Consider the following 18,546-nt stretch of genomic DNA (forward strand, 5'->3'; position numbering starts at 1 on the left):
AAGGATGAGATGTATGTCAAATACATATCTTTTTATTATTCAACATTGAGACTGCTTAGAGGCTGGTGTTTTGAACCTTGTTATACCAGATAGCATAAACACGGTGCACATGGCAGTGCTTGCTCCAGAAAGCAAGGGAAGCCAGGCTATGGGACCCATACACAGCAGAGGGTGCCTCTGCTTTTCCAGCTTCTCTGTAGTCCAGCAAGACACTCCCTACCTGGAACCGGTGGGTGACATTCACTGAAACAGTCTGGGAGGAGTGGAAGAATTTGCCCTTTGAAGGAGTACATAGGACCACATGTTGCAAAGCAGTAAACAACAACCAGAGACAGAATAAATGAGTCACTTTTCTAGCATATTTGAATACTGTTTAAATATAAACGTTGCAAATGAATATCTCTGAGAAAAAATAAAATTGGATGCAAAAATACACCAATGGTATACTGCATATGCATATAAATATATTACATGGTTTGCACAGTCATTATGTGTCTTCCTTCCAGATCAACTTTCTATAGCCTGATACAGAAGTTGAAACAGAGAAAAACAGAAGGGAAAGGTCTTCAACTAAACACATTGTTGTTTTGGCAAGTGATTCACTTCCCAAAAAACTGGGCTGTAAAAACAAAACGTAGTTTCACAACAGACCCATTTGTGTTTTCACATCATATCTACCTCTTACTACGAGGGGAAAGAGCAAGTGAGGAAATGGTGATGCACACAGGGTGCTCAATATGTTTTAATGGCATTTGAGACCAGTTCCACCAACCATTCAAAGCCTATGATGTTAACAGGGTCTGGAGAAGTCCTCTCCTCGATAAGGAGGGCTTAAGTAATATCCAAAGTGCTTTACTAGGTGCCAGGGCTTAGCTCACATGATCCAATCTGTTGCAGTAGGCAGCTTGCTCCTAACCCTCTGGTAGCAGGGTGCCATTCCAGTGCAGATGCACTGGAGGGTGTCACTGCAGAGGGGCTGGTGGCTGCTGGGAGGGCTGGGTGCTCCCACCTCACGGAGGTGAAGGAGGCACACACTGCCCTGGCTGGACTGCTGCTGCAGGGCCAGCCAGGGCTCTCCAAGGCCTGTTTGGAAACCCCCGTGCCCCTGGGCCATGCTGCTGCATGGGGAAGAGCGTGCAGCCGGGGCTGCTCCGAGCCCCAGATCTGGGGGTGCTGCGGCACAGTGGGACAGCAGGAGTCCTGCCGTGGCTCAGCAACAGCTCCTGCTGACCCGAAACCTGGTGCCTCTCCCATCAGCCTGATGCAGCCGCCCTTGCTCAGCCCACAGGAAGGCAGATGGGGTGCAAGTGTGCTTGCATGGGACTTTTCCAACATCTCTAAATTTTGACTTCAGTTTTTGTTTCCCTCCATTTCCTTAGAAGACAAAAAGCTACACAGGAGGTGCCTGCTCAGTCTGGCCTAGTGGGGGAGTCAGTTATGTGGCCTTCACAGCACTCTGTGAGGTAGATGGAGGTCAGAGCACCAGGGCAGCGTCCAGGCAGAGAATGTGGTGGCACCAAGGAGACCTTGAGGGAAGTCCATGACTGGTGCAAGGAGCAGCCCTTGTCCTTGCAGGCAGTGCTCACCCTGCAGACACACCCTCTTCCTAGCTCCACACAAACGGTGGTTCCCATAGAGGTGCTGAGCACCAGATTAGGATAAAGTACTTTCCGTAGGAAAAGGTGTCAGTGTGCGCTGTGTATCACTCCAGGGGATGGTCTTAGCCAACAGTCCAGCACAAGGGGGTGCCGAGGGGTGCCTTGGCCTAGGACACATTTATGTTGGAGAAGAGCGGGGCCCCGGGCGGTGTGGATGCCGTGCTGTCTGCCAAGTAGCCCAGGATGCTTTTGAGTTCGCCACGAGACAAATTGCCTTTGATGTACAGGAATGCTTCTAGGTGCCTTTTGCTGTAGAAGAGAAACGGGCAGGTGTTATCTCCTCCCACAGATCTTTGTGTGCTGGGTCCCTTGCACCAGGATGCAGCCCCCACCCCACATCAGGCGCTGAGGTCCCTGGCAGATGCCAGCTCAGCATCTGGAAGTCCCACACAGGACCCAGCACTGTCCTGGGAGGTTTGGGGTAGGGTAGGCAATCTCCAAGGCAAAGGAGAAAAATCAAGCCAGAATTTGGAATATATAAACAGGCTTTTTAAAATAGTTAAAATTATCATCCAACAGCACTGGGATTGCCACAGCCTGGCAGGCAGCCCCCACCCATTTTTATAGAGTCAGGTTATATGAACCTCACCTACACCCGTATTTGGTTGTTTCCTGGCTCAATTAAAATTCCATACAAGTACTTGTAAATCTGTTTCAGTGTCTCTTACCGGATATCTGGGTATGTTGTGGCAAGTGTTGCAACTTCAATTTTAATAGCACCTAAATCCTGCAGTCGGATTATTTCAGCCAGTTTGGGCAGCGCTGAATTCAGCCACGTGGCCCGAGACCCCTGTGAGAAGAGAAAGCGATCAGCAGGGCATCGTGCAGGTGCAAACATCTGCCCAGCCCAGGAGCTGTGTTTCACAGTGAGTGCAGCCGAGCTGGCTCCTGAGGCTGTTTTCTGGTGATGGGGAAGGACACAGCAGCAATTTCAGCTGCCTCACTGCTTTCAGTGATGTTTCTAGCCTGGGCCAGCCTTGGAGAAATTGGATTAGTTTTGTGGTGTTTTTTAACCCTCTTACACAAGTAGTGCAGGGTTTGCCATAAGACTGTGGTTTCCACATCTACCTCAAGAGATTGTTCCTCTCTCCCATCACGTTTTCCTTTCCTTGGGTTTCTATGCTGCCTGGTGTGTGTACAAGGACTGATGGACAAGGTAACACACTGCCACATGCTGCTCTCTCCTAGCTCTGCACACAACCCTGCCTTTCACATCTCCAGGCGTTGCCAAAATCCTCTCCCTGCCCACTCAGGTAAAAGCTCCAACTGGACCTGTTTTCTGGATATCCCAAGACACTGACTGCCTGACCTCCCGCCTGTGCTGAGTGATGCCTAGGCTTGTTCCTTCCCCAGTCAAACGTACATGGGGTGGTGGAGGACAGAGCTTGTCTTAGCTTTTTTGCAGGCAAATTTAGAGGTGTGAAGGGAGGGGGGTGATCTCAGAGGACAGAGAGGGGTGTTTCAGCTATGCAGAAAAAGCAAGGGTCTCTGGTGGAGGAAACCCTTGTGTACCAGAAACCCAGTGCTGCCCATTCTGGCCCCGGCCTGACCTAAAAACAGCAGAGTGAGGGAAATCAAGGGCGAGGGGGAAGATCCAAAACCTAGACTCCATGCAAGTTGGACTGAAACCAGAGCAGTGCAGTGTTTAGATAAATCTTCTGACCCTATTAATATAATTCTTCAAAAGGAAACCACTGCCTATGGGACAAAGGAGGATGAAATAATCGCTCTCCATCTGGGGGAGGGGCAGGCTGGTGGCAGGGGAGCCTTCCTGCCCTCAGGCACTTGGGGACCTCTTTCTACCTCGGGTCCTGTCTTCCAGGAAATTAAGCTGTGTTGGAAAGGTTAATGAGAGGCCTCAAAAAAATTATTTTCCCATTTTCTGGTGTGCCAGGGCCCTGTGCTGTTGTGGATGCGACGAGCACTCACGTACATTGCTGGTGCAGAAAGTTTCCAGGTCGGCAGCATTCTTGGAGATGTTTTGGGCCAAGTTTTGCTGTTGTGCTGGAGTTTTCAGGCTGACTTTCCTCTTCAGCAGCCTCACTATGTACTCTTTAACCAAACGGGCGTGGATCTTCTCGACGATAGCCTGTTGGGAAGGAGAGGGGAGGATCATCCATCTATCTTTTGCTTGGAGACAAAACAAACCATGTGTGTGGAGGGAGGACAAAATCCTCTTGGGTGCTGTAAGACATGCCCCACCAGATGCCTGCTGCTGATCACACGTCAGGACCTGCACTGGTTGCCGACCTCCCCATGAGTGGTTACACGACATCCTAGATGCCGAGAATTTCTTTGTACTCAAACTAATGAAGTGTGGGAATTTCCAAGTGTTGTTTCCTTCTGGGAAGAGTTTAAAGCATAGAAAGGATCTCCATGTGTTAGAGAAGTAACAGTACTCCAGAGAAACAGGAATTCATGCTGCTCATCCTGTTCCTCTCTCTAATACACAAAACATCATAATTTTGTTTCAGCTACTAAAAAGACAAAGGCAGGAAATAAAAGATTTTTTTATATAGTGATGTTTTATATATACTTCAGCACCACTGAAAATGTGACTGTGGCTCAGTTATCTGGGATTTGTCCCAGTTGCATCCATCCCCTCTGATCCCTAGGGCAAACAAAGGAGCCATGAGACAGTACCATGTGATTGCATCTGTGTTTTCAAGGTTGCTAAGCCAAACCCATACATAAATAAAGCCATATTTTGGGTGATCCCTAGAGCACTTTCTCTACTGCAGGGGTGGTTTTCTCTGCAAACACTGCAGCAGAGCTGCAGGAGTCTGCTTCTGCTGGAGAAGAGTAAGATTTATATAGCTAACCTAGGTAAACTGCATGCTGATGGAAATCCTGCTTGTGAGGGCTCTCTGATGCCAGGCCAGCTTGCCAGCTTAACGCAGGCTGAGGCAACTTCTCTTCCAGAGGAATAGAGCTGAAAACGCAGCTTTAGCATCCCAGAATCCTTCCAATATTTTTTTTTTGACTTACGTGGTAGAAAGGGTCCTCTAGGGTCCGGAAGTCTGAAATATGTTTGCTGGTGGTTTTAATGATCTCATTCATGATTTCATTGCTGGAGTCCCACTTATTTTCTGTAAACTTCTTATAAATTGGCTGAAAAAAGGAAAATCTGCTTAGTTCCCTCAAAACTAATTCTATGCACATGTACATTTAGCATTTCTAAATGTACAGTATCCTACATAGCAACAATGCGGCGTGCAGTCTTGTGCAGGGACGTGTGGCAACGACTTACAGGGGCAGGGGAAGAGAGGGCTATGTTTGGTTTGTGCCCTCTTTTCAGTTCCTCCTGATGAAGAAGACTGAGGGCTTGAAAGGTTCATATTGGAAATGCTTATGCTTTTTTTATTTCCACATTTTTAATGTTTTGCCCAAACCATCTTGTCTGATTAGAGAATCATGGAACCATCAGGGGAAAAAATTAATCATGAGATGTTTTCAATCACAATTTTTCTTGGTCACAGTAAATAAATATGAAAATAAAAAAAGTACCGCTGCTCTGTCAGATAGCTTCCAAAAGGCCCTACAGAGAAAGCAGGAGAGATTGTGGCTGAACATTCCTGACCCCTATGCTTTCCCCTCCACCACACTCACTTAACTTAAAAGGTTTGTGTTACACATTAAAAAAAAAAAAAAAGAAAAAAAAAAAAAAGAAGCCAAAAATGCCTTTCAGGCCACCTTTATGAAGAAGCCAAAAGCTGAGTAATTGCAGTTCATGTAATTTGTGATTGCTTCCTACAGTTTGGAGTGTAAACACTTGCAGGTTCAGACTCTCCCTCCTGCAGCAGTTATCTTAGATATAATCAGCATGTTTCATGTTCATATGGACAGTGGTACCTACATAGCTGTGCCAATGTGGCCTGTGGGCTTGAGGACCAGCTCAAGGAGAGGTGAGTCTGAGTTTTCTGGCTGCAATGTGAGCTAGGACCGATTCTGGGAGGTGACCTCACCCAGAGCCCTTCTGAACTTTGCTGCATTTGCATCAGAGATTTGGACAACAGATAGCATGGCAGGAGAACGTGCCCAGCACCGGCCCAGGCTGAGCCATGGGGCAGGAGCATGCAGAGCGTGGATATGGTACCTTCAGCTGGGCAAACAGCTGTTGAAGCAGCACGTCAAAGCCACTGTTTTCAATGTCACTGAGAGTGCTGAGGATACTGGCTTTATTGTCGTCCTTTTCTGCCATGTTTTTCTCTGCATAGTCTCTGCAAGGAAATATCAGCTGGGTCAGAATAATTTGTCCTCAAAAGAGAGAGAGAGACATTCAGAGGTCTCCAAACCTTCCTCTGCAGACAGATATACCATCCTCTGCCTACTCTGGAGTACCTCCCCTTTATCACACTATTATCTGTTACCTGCAGAGGAAGGAGCAAAGCCTTTTCTTTTGGACCTTTACCTAAAATTCCAGCAGTTGTTAATATTTGCAATCAGTATAGGCCTGTAGTATCTGTGCTTCTTGCTTTTCTCCTTAAAGTCTTCAAAAGCATCCTTGTAGCTGCAGGGGAGATGGGAAGAGGAGAGGTGGATGAGTGCATGCCCTGGCAGCTCTGCCAGCCCTGCTGCCCCAGGCTGCCTTACCGCACCTCTTCAGGAAGGCAGGCAGCTCCTTCCACAGGCGATGCGACAGCTCCTCGCCCACTGCTGCGCTGATGTCCTTGGCTCGATTCTGGCCACTGTAAATGCTCTAAAAAACAAACAAACAAACAAACAAGATCAATTTTAAATGTCGCCTGCTCCAAAAAGGCCAGGTTTGCTGGTTAAAAAGGCTACAGATCCTTAACTGCGCCCAGGTCTCCTGCATCCCCCACTGCAACTGAGCCAAGGACTGTACAGAGCAGCTATACTTATTTGGTGGGTTCAAGCCAATTTTGAACTCCATTTTCAAATGGGGAGAGAGGAGAAGAAGAAAGAAGCAGTAAAGCAAGTCTATAAAATAGCTGAGAAAGTGAGGAAAGTGACAGGTTTTTACTTTTTTTGCTGAGTGACATATGATTGCATTAAAGAAAACAATTTAAGCACAACAACCTTAGTATATGAAACACTTATTCTTTAAAAATAAACTCTACTAATCCTCTGCAGCCAGAGGAGGGAGAGCATTGAGCATGGGGAAAGGGCGTGAGCACTCAGAGCAGCTCTGCCCATGACAGTCTCCCCGGGAGCAACAGCACTGTGCTGTTTCCTCGCTTGGCTAAACCTGTCTCTTGTATCTCTGCTGTTACATTACCCAGTGCCTAATGGCTTGGCGTTGGCTGGGTCTGCAGAAGAGACTGCACAGGGAGAAATGAAAGCAGCTTTCCTGCTAGTTTTGCTGATAGAGGAACTTGTCTCCAGCACCTGGTAGACCAGGATCGTGCCAGACTGTGGGTTTGGGCTCCCTTGTACCACCCACCTCTACTACCACCCTATGGAAGTGACTTGGCCTTTCACTTTCCTGCATTGACCATAGTTGGGCTCAAATCCTAAATACATGCAGAATGCAATTGTTTATTTTTAGTATGTGTCTGTATTACCTGGATAACAAGTATTGCTAGTAGTTCACTCTGAAAATGCCCATTTAGTTTCTCTGGTTCTTTGTCTTCTTTCCACCTTTGGATTTCTTTGTCTAAACATTTGCTCAGTGAGTTTTTGATAGTAGCCTTTAGGGAAGGAAGAACAACAGCATTTACCACATTTGGATGTAGCAGCTCCTGCCTCATGCAGGTTTTTCTCACCCACCCACCATTTGTCTGGCTCAGCAGACTTTTTCCTCAGCCCTGGCTGAGAAATAAAGGCTCTTTGTTGTGGGATACCTTACCCACCACTTCATGGCAGCAAGGACAACCACTTCACAATATCCACCTATGCAACAGCGAATTGAATATTTCAGAGTAGGAATGAAGATCAAGATCTACGTCCCTGCCCACCACCCCGCCACGTCAGTGGTGATCTGGAGGGCAGGGGAGTGGTGGGTAGGAAGGTTGCAGGCAGCTGCCTTCTGCCAGCCACACGTTGCCTGTGTGTCCCACTCCGTGCTACCCTCTGGGCCTGGTTTTGCAATCCTTTTTCATAAGCACTTCTGACGTCTTATGAGCGCTGGAGTGTGAAACAAAATGTTCTCAGGTTTCCTCTGCTCTGACCCCTCTTGTGTGCACACTGTGCAGCGAGGCTTTGGAAATGGTCCGTACAGTGGCGGGCATATATTTCTGATCCCCAAGTGCCTTGTTCGTGCGCTTTGCAGCCCCCACACCCACCTCTCTTATATGCAAACCATCCCAGGCTACAGCTAAACCTGGAACTTGTCTTCTCATTTTCTGGGAATTGCAGCCCAAAATGTCAAAAGCACTAAGCTATGGGAGTACTGTAAAAGTTGCTTCTTGTTTCCATTAAGGCAAGAGTGATCCAAAAACCAGAGTAACTGTTATTTTCTGCAGTCCAGGCAGAAATTATTCATCAAGGAAACAGATTTTTCAAGATCAGCCCTGCATGCTTTGGGCTCACCCTAGGTCTGGCACCACTGCAGAGACCAGAAGTAATTCTGAATCCATCATCTGCAAGAGGGAGCATAAATCCCTCTGGAAATTTAACAGACAACTGGAAAGTTACCCGTAAAGATTTTGTTGGATTTTTTCCCACCTTCCTGACACAAGATCTGAAAGAACAGAGCAGTTCTTTTCTGACGGCTCCCAGAGCTAAGCAGAAGTTTACTCTGCAAGTCCCATCTAGCAGAAAGTCGACCTGTCCCCCAAAAAGAAACAAAAGCATTCTTGCTTTTGCTTGTCTCTGGAAGAGTGTGTGGCTCACAGGTGAGAAGTGTGTGTGCAGGAAAAGTCAGAGCTTCTCCGAGGAGTCATACGGGAGCAGTAAAGGGAAGAGGAGGGGCTGAACAGATTCTCACCTCTTCACTGTCAAGGTATTTCTTTTCAAGCTCTTTGCTCAGACTTGATGGCAAAAGGCTTCCAAGCTTAACTTTTTCCAACTCCTCATCTAGGACATGATCTTTTCTCATATCTCTGGAATGAAAAAGCCAAACAATCACAATTTCCAAGGGCAGTGTAATTTAAGACAGATGTTGATGCAAATCACTAACACTTTTTGAGGCTATCAGTGAAAAAACAGATGGAAATGTACATTGTTCGTAGTCCAGGCAGGACTTGGAGGATCTGAATCTGTGCCAGAGGTGGGACCTGTGAGGGTGGGACCTTGACCAACCCCGGGGAATGCAGTCATGTTCCACTGAGCTCCTGAGCACCCACCACCTGACCTGAAGCAAGCAGGAGGGTCTAGCCCCAGGACACGACCTCTCTCCATTAATACAGAGAGGTGAGCAGATGAAAACCTGGCATTTTTTGGCTAGTTGGGAATGGAGCGGGTGGTTTCATACCCCACTGTCATGTCCCCACCAGATGATGGCTGAGATGGGTGCTCCTGAGCAGCTTCCAGGGAAAGGACCTGCCTGCCATGAGGGGCTCTGGCTAGCACTTGTGGGGAGCTGATTTGGAAGCAGCATCACCTTCTGGAGCTGCAGAGGATAACCCTGAACATAACCCAAGTCCCATGTTCGCACATCACCCATCTCCACATGGGCACACCACCATGCTTCCTGCACATGGGCAGTTTCTGATATAACACTGGAAGCTGTGGCCAGGCTGTTGTGCAACCCTCCTCCTCCTCACTGCTTCCTTCGCTGCCGGCTGTGGACAGATGTGGTTGCTCAGCAGACACCTGGACATCGCCTCTGGGGACACCCCAGAGCAGCTAACACTGTCCCCAGCGCCAGGCTGCACTGCTCTGGCTGAGCCCTGCTCCTCGCAGCTACCGATTTCCAAACACACACTGGTTCAGGCCTGTACATCGTGACCTAGAGCACAGCACTGGCTCTGGAAAACGTCCAGGATCAACACTGACTCATTACACTCCGTCAGTGAAACGCAAGAAGGAAAAAGTGGAGGTGAAGGTTGAATGGCTTTAGAACAGCAGAAGAAACATTGGTGGTGTATTCACTTGTTTTCACTTAAGAAATGAGAGCCCTCAATTCTCCATCCAGTACTATAAGCCACAACAAGGAATATTTTCAGTTCTATACCATACTGGGCTTGTAAGGATGAAGGGCAGCCCTTGGCTGGTGTCCTCTCACAGGGGTGCACCCCTTGGCCTCCGAACCAGGACAGCATAGACTGTGGGTAACACCTAAGCAACATCCTCCATGCCCAGGATAATTGCATCTCAGGTTGTTCTATTTATTGGCTGCCCTCTGGTCTAGAGGGCTGAAATTTCCAAATTTTCCAAGAATGAGTTCAGGTCTGCAACTAGAATAGAGATCAGGGCAATGAACCTGCCCAATTTACCCTGCAAGTGGAGCCCTAAACTTCTGTGTATATGTCTGCTGCCCAGAAGCCTGAGTGGTGGGGTCAGCCTCTGGTTTACAGACTAGCAGCCTTGAGTGTGTCCCTTCTGGCTGTCCTGGCCAGCTAGTGTGCAGCAGCATGACACCAGTGACACCAAACCCAAGCCAGGTGCCAGACTGCATTGCAGTGATAACGATTCATAAATCAAGCAAATGCCTGGTTTTACAGCCAGTGAACCTGCGTTGATCACCAGGGATAAATGTGTAAAAGTCTCACTTACTTTGGATAAATATTGTGTACCCATGAGAGGAGAAGGTAAATATCCTTGTCTTCCAGATGAGACTCAGCATTTTTCTTTGCCTCGGAGGCAAAATAGTTGTGGTAGAGTTCTGCATATGTGCTGAACACGTTAAACTCAGGAGGATAAAGCTGTTTAATGTACTTTACAACTACTGTCAAATCTTCTTTCATTGTCTTTCCCATGTGCAAGAGGTTCTGGCCAACTGTAGAGAGGTTATCAGTTCTAGGAGTACGGCTTGTGTCTTTCATTCGAGTCTCTACTGACTCCTTCACTGTAGCCATCCAAAGCTTTTTCCATTTTCTGGGTCTAAATTGCGTGTTTTGGTCAGGTGGATTCTCTGACATGTAGTTCTGATCTTCTTTCTCCTGCTCTTTCAGTGCTTCTACTGCCTGCTGCAGCAGTTCTGGGTTTGTTTTTGCTAGCAGTACAGAGTCTTTCAAGATGCTGAAGACCTTGTGCTTCAGAACTTCATAGACAGACTCAACATCTCGCTGGCTGATGTTCAGTCCCTCCTCACTTTTACTAGAAATGCTCTTCTCCAGGACAATCAGAAGCTGAGCAGCATCGCAAAGCTTTTGCTCTTCAAGGAGATCCATGATTTGTTTGACTGGTGAAAAAAGAACAGCCTTTCTTTACCCAATAATGAAGATTTAAATTTCTGTTTTATAAAAAATTATGACTCTGGAATACTTTTTTTAAAAAAATGTTTATATTTCTATAATGCTAGATCTTAGGCTCCTTCACCACATAGAAAATCTTTCTGTTTATTTAAAAATGAGATTATTTCTAGCTTGCCTTTAACTGGGGCAATGGAAATTTGAATACCCATCACCAGTGTGTTACAAATGGGCAGCTATTCATGAGCTGCCTATAATTTTTTTTCAAAACTTAGATTTGCAGAGTTTCACTTCTTTATTTATTATCCCCCTTCCCATTAACATGACCTCAAGTCAGAAGCATGGCTTTAGAAAAAATGTAGATGGAAAGATGTAGCTAAATAAGATGTGCTAGAGGAAATACCACATGGGTTTTCCAGAAATAGGTTGGCACAATCTGACCTCTGAAATTTTTTTGGAGGACACCTTTAGCGGGCAAGATACATACAACAAATACTGTTGAACTGCCTTATCTGAACTACAGTCAGTTACTCAATTCGGTGCAATTTGGGAAATTATTAGTTAAACTGGAGAAGTTATATCCCAAAATAAGTTTTGTTAGGTGTGTAAGGTTTGTATGGAAACCCCTGAATGGAGAAAGCTTACATTATTCATGAAACTCATTTTACTTCATATTATCCTTAGAGACTGCGGCACAAAAGCTGGGAGTGCCCTATTGGCATCTGCGGATTACACAGAGTTCGGAGACATTATCAAAACTGAGGGCTTGGCATATTACGCAGGAACAATAGGATAACTTGAATAGTAAATGGGCTGAAATTTAATAGCACAAAGTATAAGATACAAATTCAATAGAACAAAAGTTACTTAGCAACAAATAGGATTTTCTGCTGCAAGCTGGGTGTGAATCAGCTTGAGATGGAGGAGGAACAGAGATGCCTGGAGAATTAGTAAATCATTACTTTGAGATGGTGGTGAAAATGTCAGATACGACCCCAGGATGTATCCAGTGAGAAATGTCCGGCTGAGATAGGAAAATGGTAACATATTGTACCAGGCATTGGTGGTATCTCAACTGGAATATTTTCTGCAATTCTGGGTGCTTCATTTCAAAAAAAGACGTTGGGAATGGGGCAATGCAGCAGTAAGAATAAAGGCATGAAGGGCCTGTTTTCAGTAGATACAGTTCATTTAACTGAGCAAATTCAAGGCTGAGAAGGAAAACCACCAGTTAGGGAAAATATTTGACACATGGAAAGAGAGATGCCAATTAGCCAGGTAAAGGCTTGCCTGGAAATGAGATAATTTGTACTAAACCAGTAAGACTTTGTAAGAGCCCCCCAGTAAAGGAGCAAGACTAAAAAATGAACTTATTCCAAGATACAGCTTGCTAAGTTTATGAAACAGGTAATGAGATATGTCATCTGAGGTGGCAGGTGAGCCTTGGAAGTGCCAAGGGGCACTTTCCTCTCCAGTTCTGGGTTTCTCTGAGCAGGTATTTTTCTACCTCTCTAAGCACCCTGCAGGGACAGTGCCTGCAACTGGAGGAGCTCTATGTTTATATATCGGCCATGGGAAAGACCTACACGTGCTGCTCACTGCTGTCACTGGGGGAAGTGGAGATTTCACAGGGTGGTGGTTTCATGGAGGTACAGAGCAGGGAGGTATGCCTTGGTTTCTCGCCCACCCACAGATCTCTGTGCCACTGTGAGAGATAGAAATAAGTCTCATTTTGCACAGAAAACCTGCAAACTGTCAGTTCCTCAAGGAGTGTGCCCTTGGTACCAAAGGACTAGGACTTGAGGTCATGTCTCCCTTATACCATGCTTCCCCAGGCTCCTTGGCCAAGTCACTTCAATCTGTCAGTTCCCTTGTTTCTCAAGGGACAATTCTCCACCTCATGCAGCCCTTCTAGAGGTAACTATGGCCTATGAGGCGGTGCGAGGAGGATGGAGGAGCACTTACCACTGGGTGGCTTGATCTTTTTCATTTTCTTAAATGCACTCGTAAGGATTCCCTTTATTCCTTTCTTCCCCTTTTCAGGGCTGTCCCCAGCAGAAGTGCAGCTTCCATTGCTCGTGATGGAAGACGCACGTGAGGGTCTGCAGGCTGCCTCTGGCCTTTCACTCATCTTCTCCTGGTCCCTGGACCAGATCTCGTCTCCAGAAGGTTCAGGACAGGCAGGGACTTGCTCGGCTACTGATGTCAAAGGGCTTTCAAGCTGCCTGTTTGCACCAATGCAACCCTCTGATCCATTGCGTATTCCAATAGGACCACTTTGGAAAAAAGGTAACATTTTCATCATTTTCCTTCTAGCCTGTAAATTTCAGAAAGAACTGGTCAGATTATAACAGTTTGCATAAAACCTACCATGGCACAATGTGGCAAGGTGTACTCCCATTAAAAAAAGAGTTCTGGAATGAGTCATCCCTGTGGGTGGTGTGGGGAGTGCTACATGTCTGATATGAGCACAGCTCTGCAGGAGAGCTCCTGAGCAACATCACCTCAGGTAACTGAGAGAATGGAAGCAGCTCCCTAGTCTAATAAATAACTGACAGAAAATTGATCAGTGATATTAAGGGTGATTCAGATGGACTGATTTGAGACCTCAAGCTTGTCTGGATACAGGAGAGCAGGGCTCTCCCGTGGGATGCTGTGGCAGTACAGACGTGAGCATGGATGCTGCACATGAATGATGTGGGTGGGTGGGACAAGCGTCCCGTGTCTGTTCAAAGAAACCACAAAACTCCCATAGTTTTATATGGCATCAGGATCAACTCCCACCTTCCTCGGGGCCTGTTTTTGCTAAACTCTGCTGATCTGGCTGCAGATCAATTTGTGGAAACACCCATGTAGCTTATTGCACATGGAGTTTGCAAGTACAGCATGAAAATGAGATGAGCCTACCAAGCCATGTATGCATCAGTCTTTGCTGAGCAAAAGTCCTGCTGGTTTAACTATGTCTCCCTTTAAGCAGTAATAAAATTCTTAGCTTTACTGAGGAGAGCTCCCAGAGAAGGTGGATGAGAGTTCAGAAACTTTTGGGATATGAAAAACATGGTTGGAAGGGTGGGAGTGTGGAAAGCACAGCAGTATCTCCTGATACAAGCATCACGAGGCTTATCACTTTAGCCCCAAAAATCCCAGTCAGAAGCATGGCTTCAATGCTCTATGTGCTGCCTGCATCCCTGCAGGGGAAGACACAAGCTCAGGGTCTCATCCAGACCCTTCAAACCCACACACAGTCAATGTAATCTCAGTTTCAAAATGGTCCAGGGTGACTATGGCATCCCAAGACAAGGCAACTTCAGCACAGCTTGTTGCAAATTCAGTGTGACTCATTGAGTGTTTTCAAATACCTGGGAGCAATTACTGTCCCATCTGTTTATGTTGAAACGTGGGGCTGTAGTGCGGGCCATGGCTTGTGCAGAAAGAAATGCTAGTGAAATGAGGTGGTGGAGGGGGGAAGGTTCTGATAGCAGGGACTAACCAGATGGGACTTTTCCCAGAGCTGCTAAATGAAACTGGTGCTAGTGACCAGGGCTGCTGCATGTCTGGAGCAGTCCTTGCCTGGCTGAGGTGGAAACAGGAACAAGGCACGAGGATCGGCATGGCTTAGCCTTGTTTAAACAGACATTATCCTGCTAGAGTCCTGCTCTACCACCAACACTCCCATGCTACAAATAATTAATGATAGAAATTTGTTATTGTAACAACATCTTTTTTAGAAGTATTTATGTATATGTATCATTTAATCTATTGCTATAGATTTATTTACATAATTATATTAATATATGTGATTATTATAATTATATAATTATTGTAAATAAATAAAGTGACTCATAATTTCCAACCCTTGTTCTAACAACATTTTTTTTTTTAAGTGACTTTCTGGGAAAGCAGTGCACTTCTGTATGAAGAACTCTCAGGCAACTTTTGACTTACTTATACTGTGTAAGGGCAGAGGAATTAGGCCTTAAATAAAGGAAGAATTTGGCTTTGGTTATAAGGCCACTGTGAGGTGATCTTCAACCGACAATCTTCAATTACAGAACCAGACCAGAGTACGTTCCAGATCAAGTGCTATGCACTATATTGCCAGACGTCCAGTGTCCATCATAGGACATCTTCTACGTTTTACGGACACCTTCCAGAGGGTATACCCAAACCAGAACCAGAACCAGAAAGAATACCTTTTTCCGTAGATGGTCGTTGTCTGCCCCTGCAGCAAGCCGGGTGAGTCGGGGAGTCCCTCCAAAGAAAATCCCGGGGTGTGCCTAGGGAGTCCCTGTCCTCAGCGGCTCCTGCAGCCAGACAGAGATTGTCCCATCTGGGTCACCAACTGAATCTCAGAAAACTCAGTAACAACTCAGTGTTATTAAGCAGGTATTCTTTATTGTGGCGCCGGGCAGCACGGCGGATAGCTTCTTCCATACGTGCACGCCCAAGCGTTAGGATTCTTGCCTTGTATTTAGAGCTGTCATGTTTTATTCATTACTTTTGTAAGAAAAGTTTGGGTTATTCTAATTAATTCCAAGAATTCATTAAGATAAGTTCCTCCCATAGTCCCGCTCTCAGTCCGCCCAAGTTATGCCTCCGCCAGGGGTCCTTGGTGGTCATTGGGGATGAAGGTCCGAGTCTTCCTCATGGTTCAACTTTTGAACTTGTGCTTTGGCACATGCCCTGTACCATCCTGGGTCTTTTCCAGTTCACAGAACCAGCTCTTGTTAGCTGCCCTCCCTATCTCTCCTGCTCAGTCCTTTGTGTTCCTTGAGCCCCACAGTCTGACTGGAGGATTCCACCTGCTGACTTTCTCTTGGCGGATTCTGCTATATTCTTGTCTTTAAAGTGTTAGTTAGTCAGTAATGGATATATGCGTAAGGGTTAGTACAAATCGGCCTTTCTTCCTATCTCTAAAGGCTGGTCAGCAGTTCTTTTCTAAAAGCTAGTTTTCTAAAGGCTAGTTAGCCATTCTTTATTACACCATTACAAAAAAAAAATCATGGTAACAGGCATTCTCTGTAAGTGTTTGGGACTTTCCTAATTTTTGTAGGGTTATTTTCCTAGCCTGCATTTCCCAATACGACATTGTGTTTAGAATCATTCTGCCAAATCTCTTCCTTCCTGTTTGTGCAAGCACAGACTCAGCTGAGTCCTTTCTCTCTCTCTTTCTCCTTTTATTACAAACAAAGCATTTATTGTTCCTTTTTTTTTTTTTGGTTTCTAAACAAAGTACCTCTCCCTTTCCTATAGCCAAAGGTGACTTTCAGAGTCTTTTGTTTTGATGAATGATAATCAGAAAAAGCAGATTTCAAAATTATCTTCCTGCTTCTTCAACACTTCATTCAATATGAACGTCATGTGTCTTTGAAAACCATTGAAGTGACACTACATATAAAAGAGTCCATAAGGGAATGATTAAGCTGGTTAAAAGCTTAGTTTTTAAGAGCTGGCAGAACTTTGTCCTGGTAACGCTCTGTAAGGGCCAGGCATGGTGGGTGGCGATAACTGGGAGTGAAGTAAGTAGCTGGGCATGTGCTGCCAGGGGGTGCAGCCTGGTGCACCGAGCCATCGTCTGCAGCATGTACCTGTGCGCTGATCTGCCTAAAAAAGTCCCACAGACAAATTAGAAAAAAGATAAAATCAGCTCCAGCATTTTCGTCCAGGGGCTGCACATCAGCAGTGTGACAACTGTTGGCAATGTTGGCATGTCAGGGTGTGCTTTTTCATCTTGAACTAATAAGCACCGAAGGAGTTAAGCATCTGAGTAAGGCTGTCAATGCAACAGCTACCGTGCTCATTCACATTTGGCCAGCTTGAATACATTTGGCCAGCTTGAACGCTTGCCCAGTGTTTATGAGTTTGCCGCTGCTGGTTTGCACATGTTTGTATCTGCAGCAGGAAATACCAGTAAACCCAAGCTCTCAGTTCTGCCTTGAAACGCAGCCTCATTCACTTATGGCAAGTGGTACCAAAAATTCCCTCTCCATCTCTTTTTATCATTAAATGGTCAAGCATTTACTGTAAAAAACATCTATAAAAACATCCTATAAGAAACATTCTTATAGAAAAAACTCCACTTTCTACAAGAAACACTCAGCTAAAAGGAGGTGGCACTTGTTACAGCTGGAGGCACAGGCAGGAGACACTGTGCCAGCACTGCTCCTTGTGCCCCCCCAGCATCCACTCCTCTCCGCTGAGGCAGAAAGGATGCACCAGGAGCTCGGCCCTGGCTTGGATGGCCACAGGCTGCTCCTGTATGCCTGCGTTCTGCTCACAAATCAAAGCTTGTTAAAATTCCAGCAGGCTGCTAATTATTTTAGCAGTTACCACTTTGGGAAATGCTGAATCATTTCCCAGGCACAGACCTCAAATTCAAATCTTGGGAATTCTAATGATTTGAGATCAAGAGTTGACATGGATTTCAACTCACTATTACTACTAATTTACTGTTAATTTGCTGTTATCACCATCATCATCATCCTCACTATTATTATGTGGCACTATAGTTTGTGCCAGTGGAGTCTTTAGCTCCAATTATTTTTGACATAGTATATTCAGCTTACTGTTTCCAATCAGAAAAGCAGCAGAGCTCGCATAGCATCCTCTGCCACCCTATACAGAGGCCTTGTACCGTTATGACAGCGCTGCTGTTGACTGCCAGTGTGGCTGGAGAGGGACCCAGCGAGCGCTCCACACGGTGTTGATCACGGTGTGAACCCCTGGGCTGGAGCTTTTCTGGGGTGGGCAGCAAGGGTGAGGGAAACACCTGGAGCAGAGCCATGAACACAACCCAAACCCTGGGCACAGCAGCTTCCTGTTTTCTCCTTTTCCTCCTCAAAGGAAACAGCTTTCGCTCTCTATGCTTAGGAATGAGCTCATTCGCGAGGGGCAGCTCATGGTGTGCCAGAGAGCACTCAGGGGAAGAGATATACTAATTAACCCTATTCTGAATTTTTTTGCTGATCTTTTTCTTTATTTCTTTTTCCTGAGATGCTGCCAGTATTAACAAGAATTTGTTTGGATTTTTAGTCCTCTTCAACTTGCTGACATTCTAGGTCACAAGGATTTATGTCTCGTTTTAGTGGAAATCCCCCACTGTCCCACAGCCTCTCAGAAATCCAGAATTATTTAGCAAAGTTTGTTCTCTGCATTTGCATCAGCCTTTTCTCCCCCCACCCACTCCCTGTAGAAGTTGGGTCACCCCTGCACACACAAGAAAGTCGCACCAGGTCAAACCATTTTTTGAAGCAGTAAAGCGGTGCAGCCAGTTTGAGTTTAGTGTAGCTCAGATTATACAATGACACTGAAATAAGATGCTAATAAATCAGAGCAAAGAGTCTATGGAGACACCAGCCCCAGTCATTGCAAGTTGGGAAGCCCTCCTAGGACGTGGTTATTTTCCTACCAATTTTTGTTAGCTGGATTGGATACTGAATGGAGACACTGTGAAGCTGGGGACTCCCGCTTGGCTCTGCCTGGGAAGTTACAGTCCACAGGTGAGCTGGGCCACCAACAGCCCCACCTTGAAATTTTGCTGTGCTGCTCAAATCCATGCTCCTGTCCTTAGACCCCTACGGACACCCACCACTCCATGTGGTCCAGCATGATCCTGATGGAGACCAAGCTTT

General features: G+C 46.0%; 1 protein-coding gene across 1 annotated transcript; it reads right to left on the reverse strand.

Annotated features, from left to right (window-relative positions):
- Positions 1-1,765: 1,765 nt before the first annotated feature.
- TNFAIP2 (TNF alpha induced protein 2) lies at positions 1,766-13,220 on the reverse strand. The gene is made up of 11 exons (XM_009958096.2): positions 12,881-13,220; positions 10,278-10,905; positions 8,548-8,662; positions 7,184-7,309; positions 6,257-6,357; positions 6,070-6,168; positions 5,755-5,878; positions 4,647-4,769; positions 3,592-3,747; positions 2,327-2,448; positions 1,766-1,907 (listed from the first exon to the last, which is right to left on the reverse strand). Exons 1-11 carry the CDS (start codon positions 13,218-13,220, stop codon positions 1,766-1,768), a joined length of 2,076 nt encoding a protein of 691 aa, XP_009956398.1.
- Positions 13,221-18,546: the final 5,326 nt, after the last annotated feature.

The sequence above is a fragment of the Leptosomus discolor genome, chromosome 3, assembly GCF_034619465.1.
Source record: "Leptosomus discolor isolate bLepDis1 chromosome 3, bLepDis1.hap2, whole genome shotgun sequence".
In the NCBI taxonomy this organism is placed as follows: domain Eukaryota; kingdom Metazoa; phylum Chordata; class Aves; order Leptosomiformes; family Leptosomidae; genus Leptosomus; species Leptosomus discolor.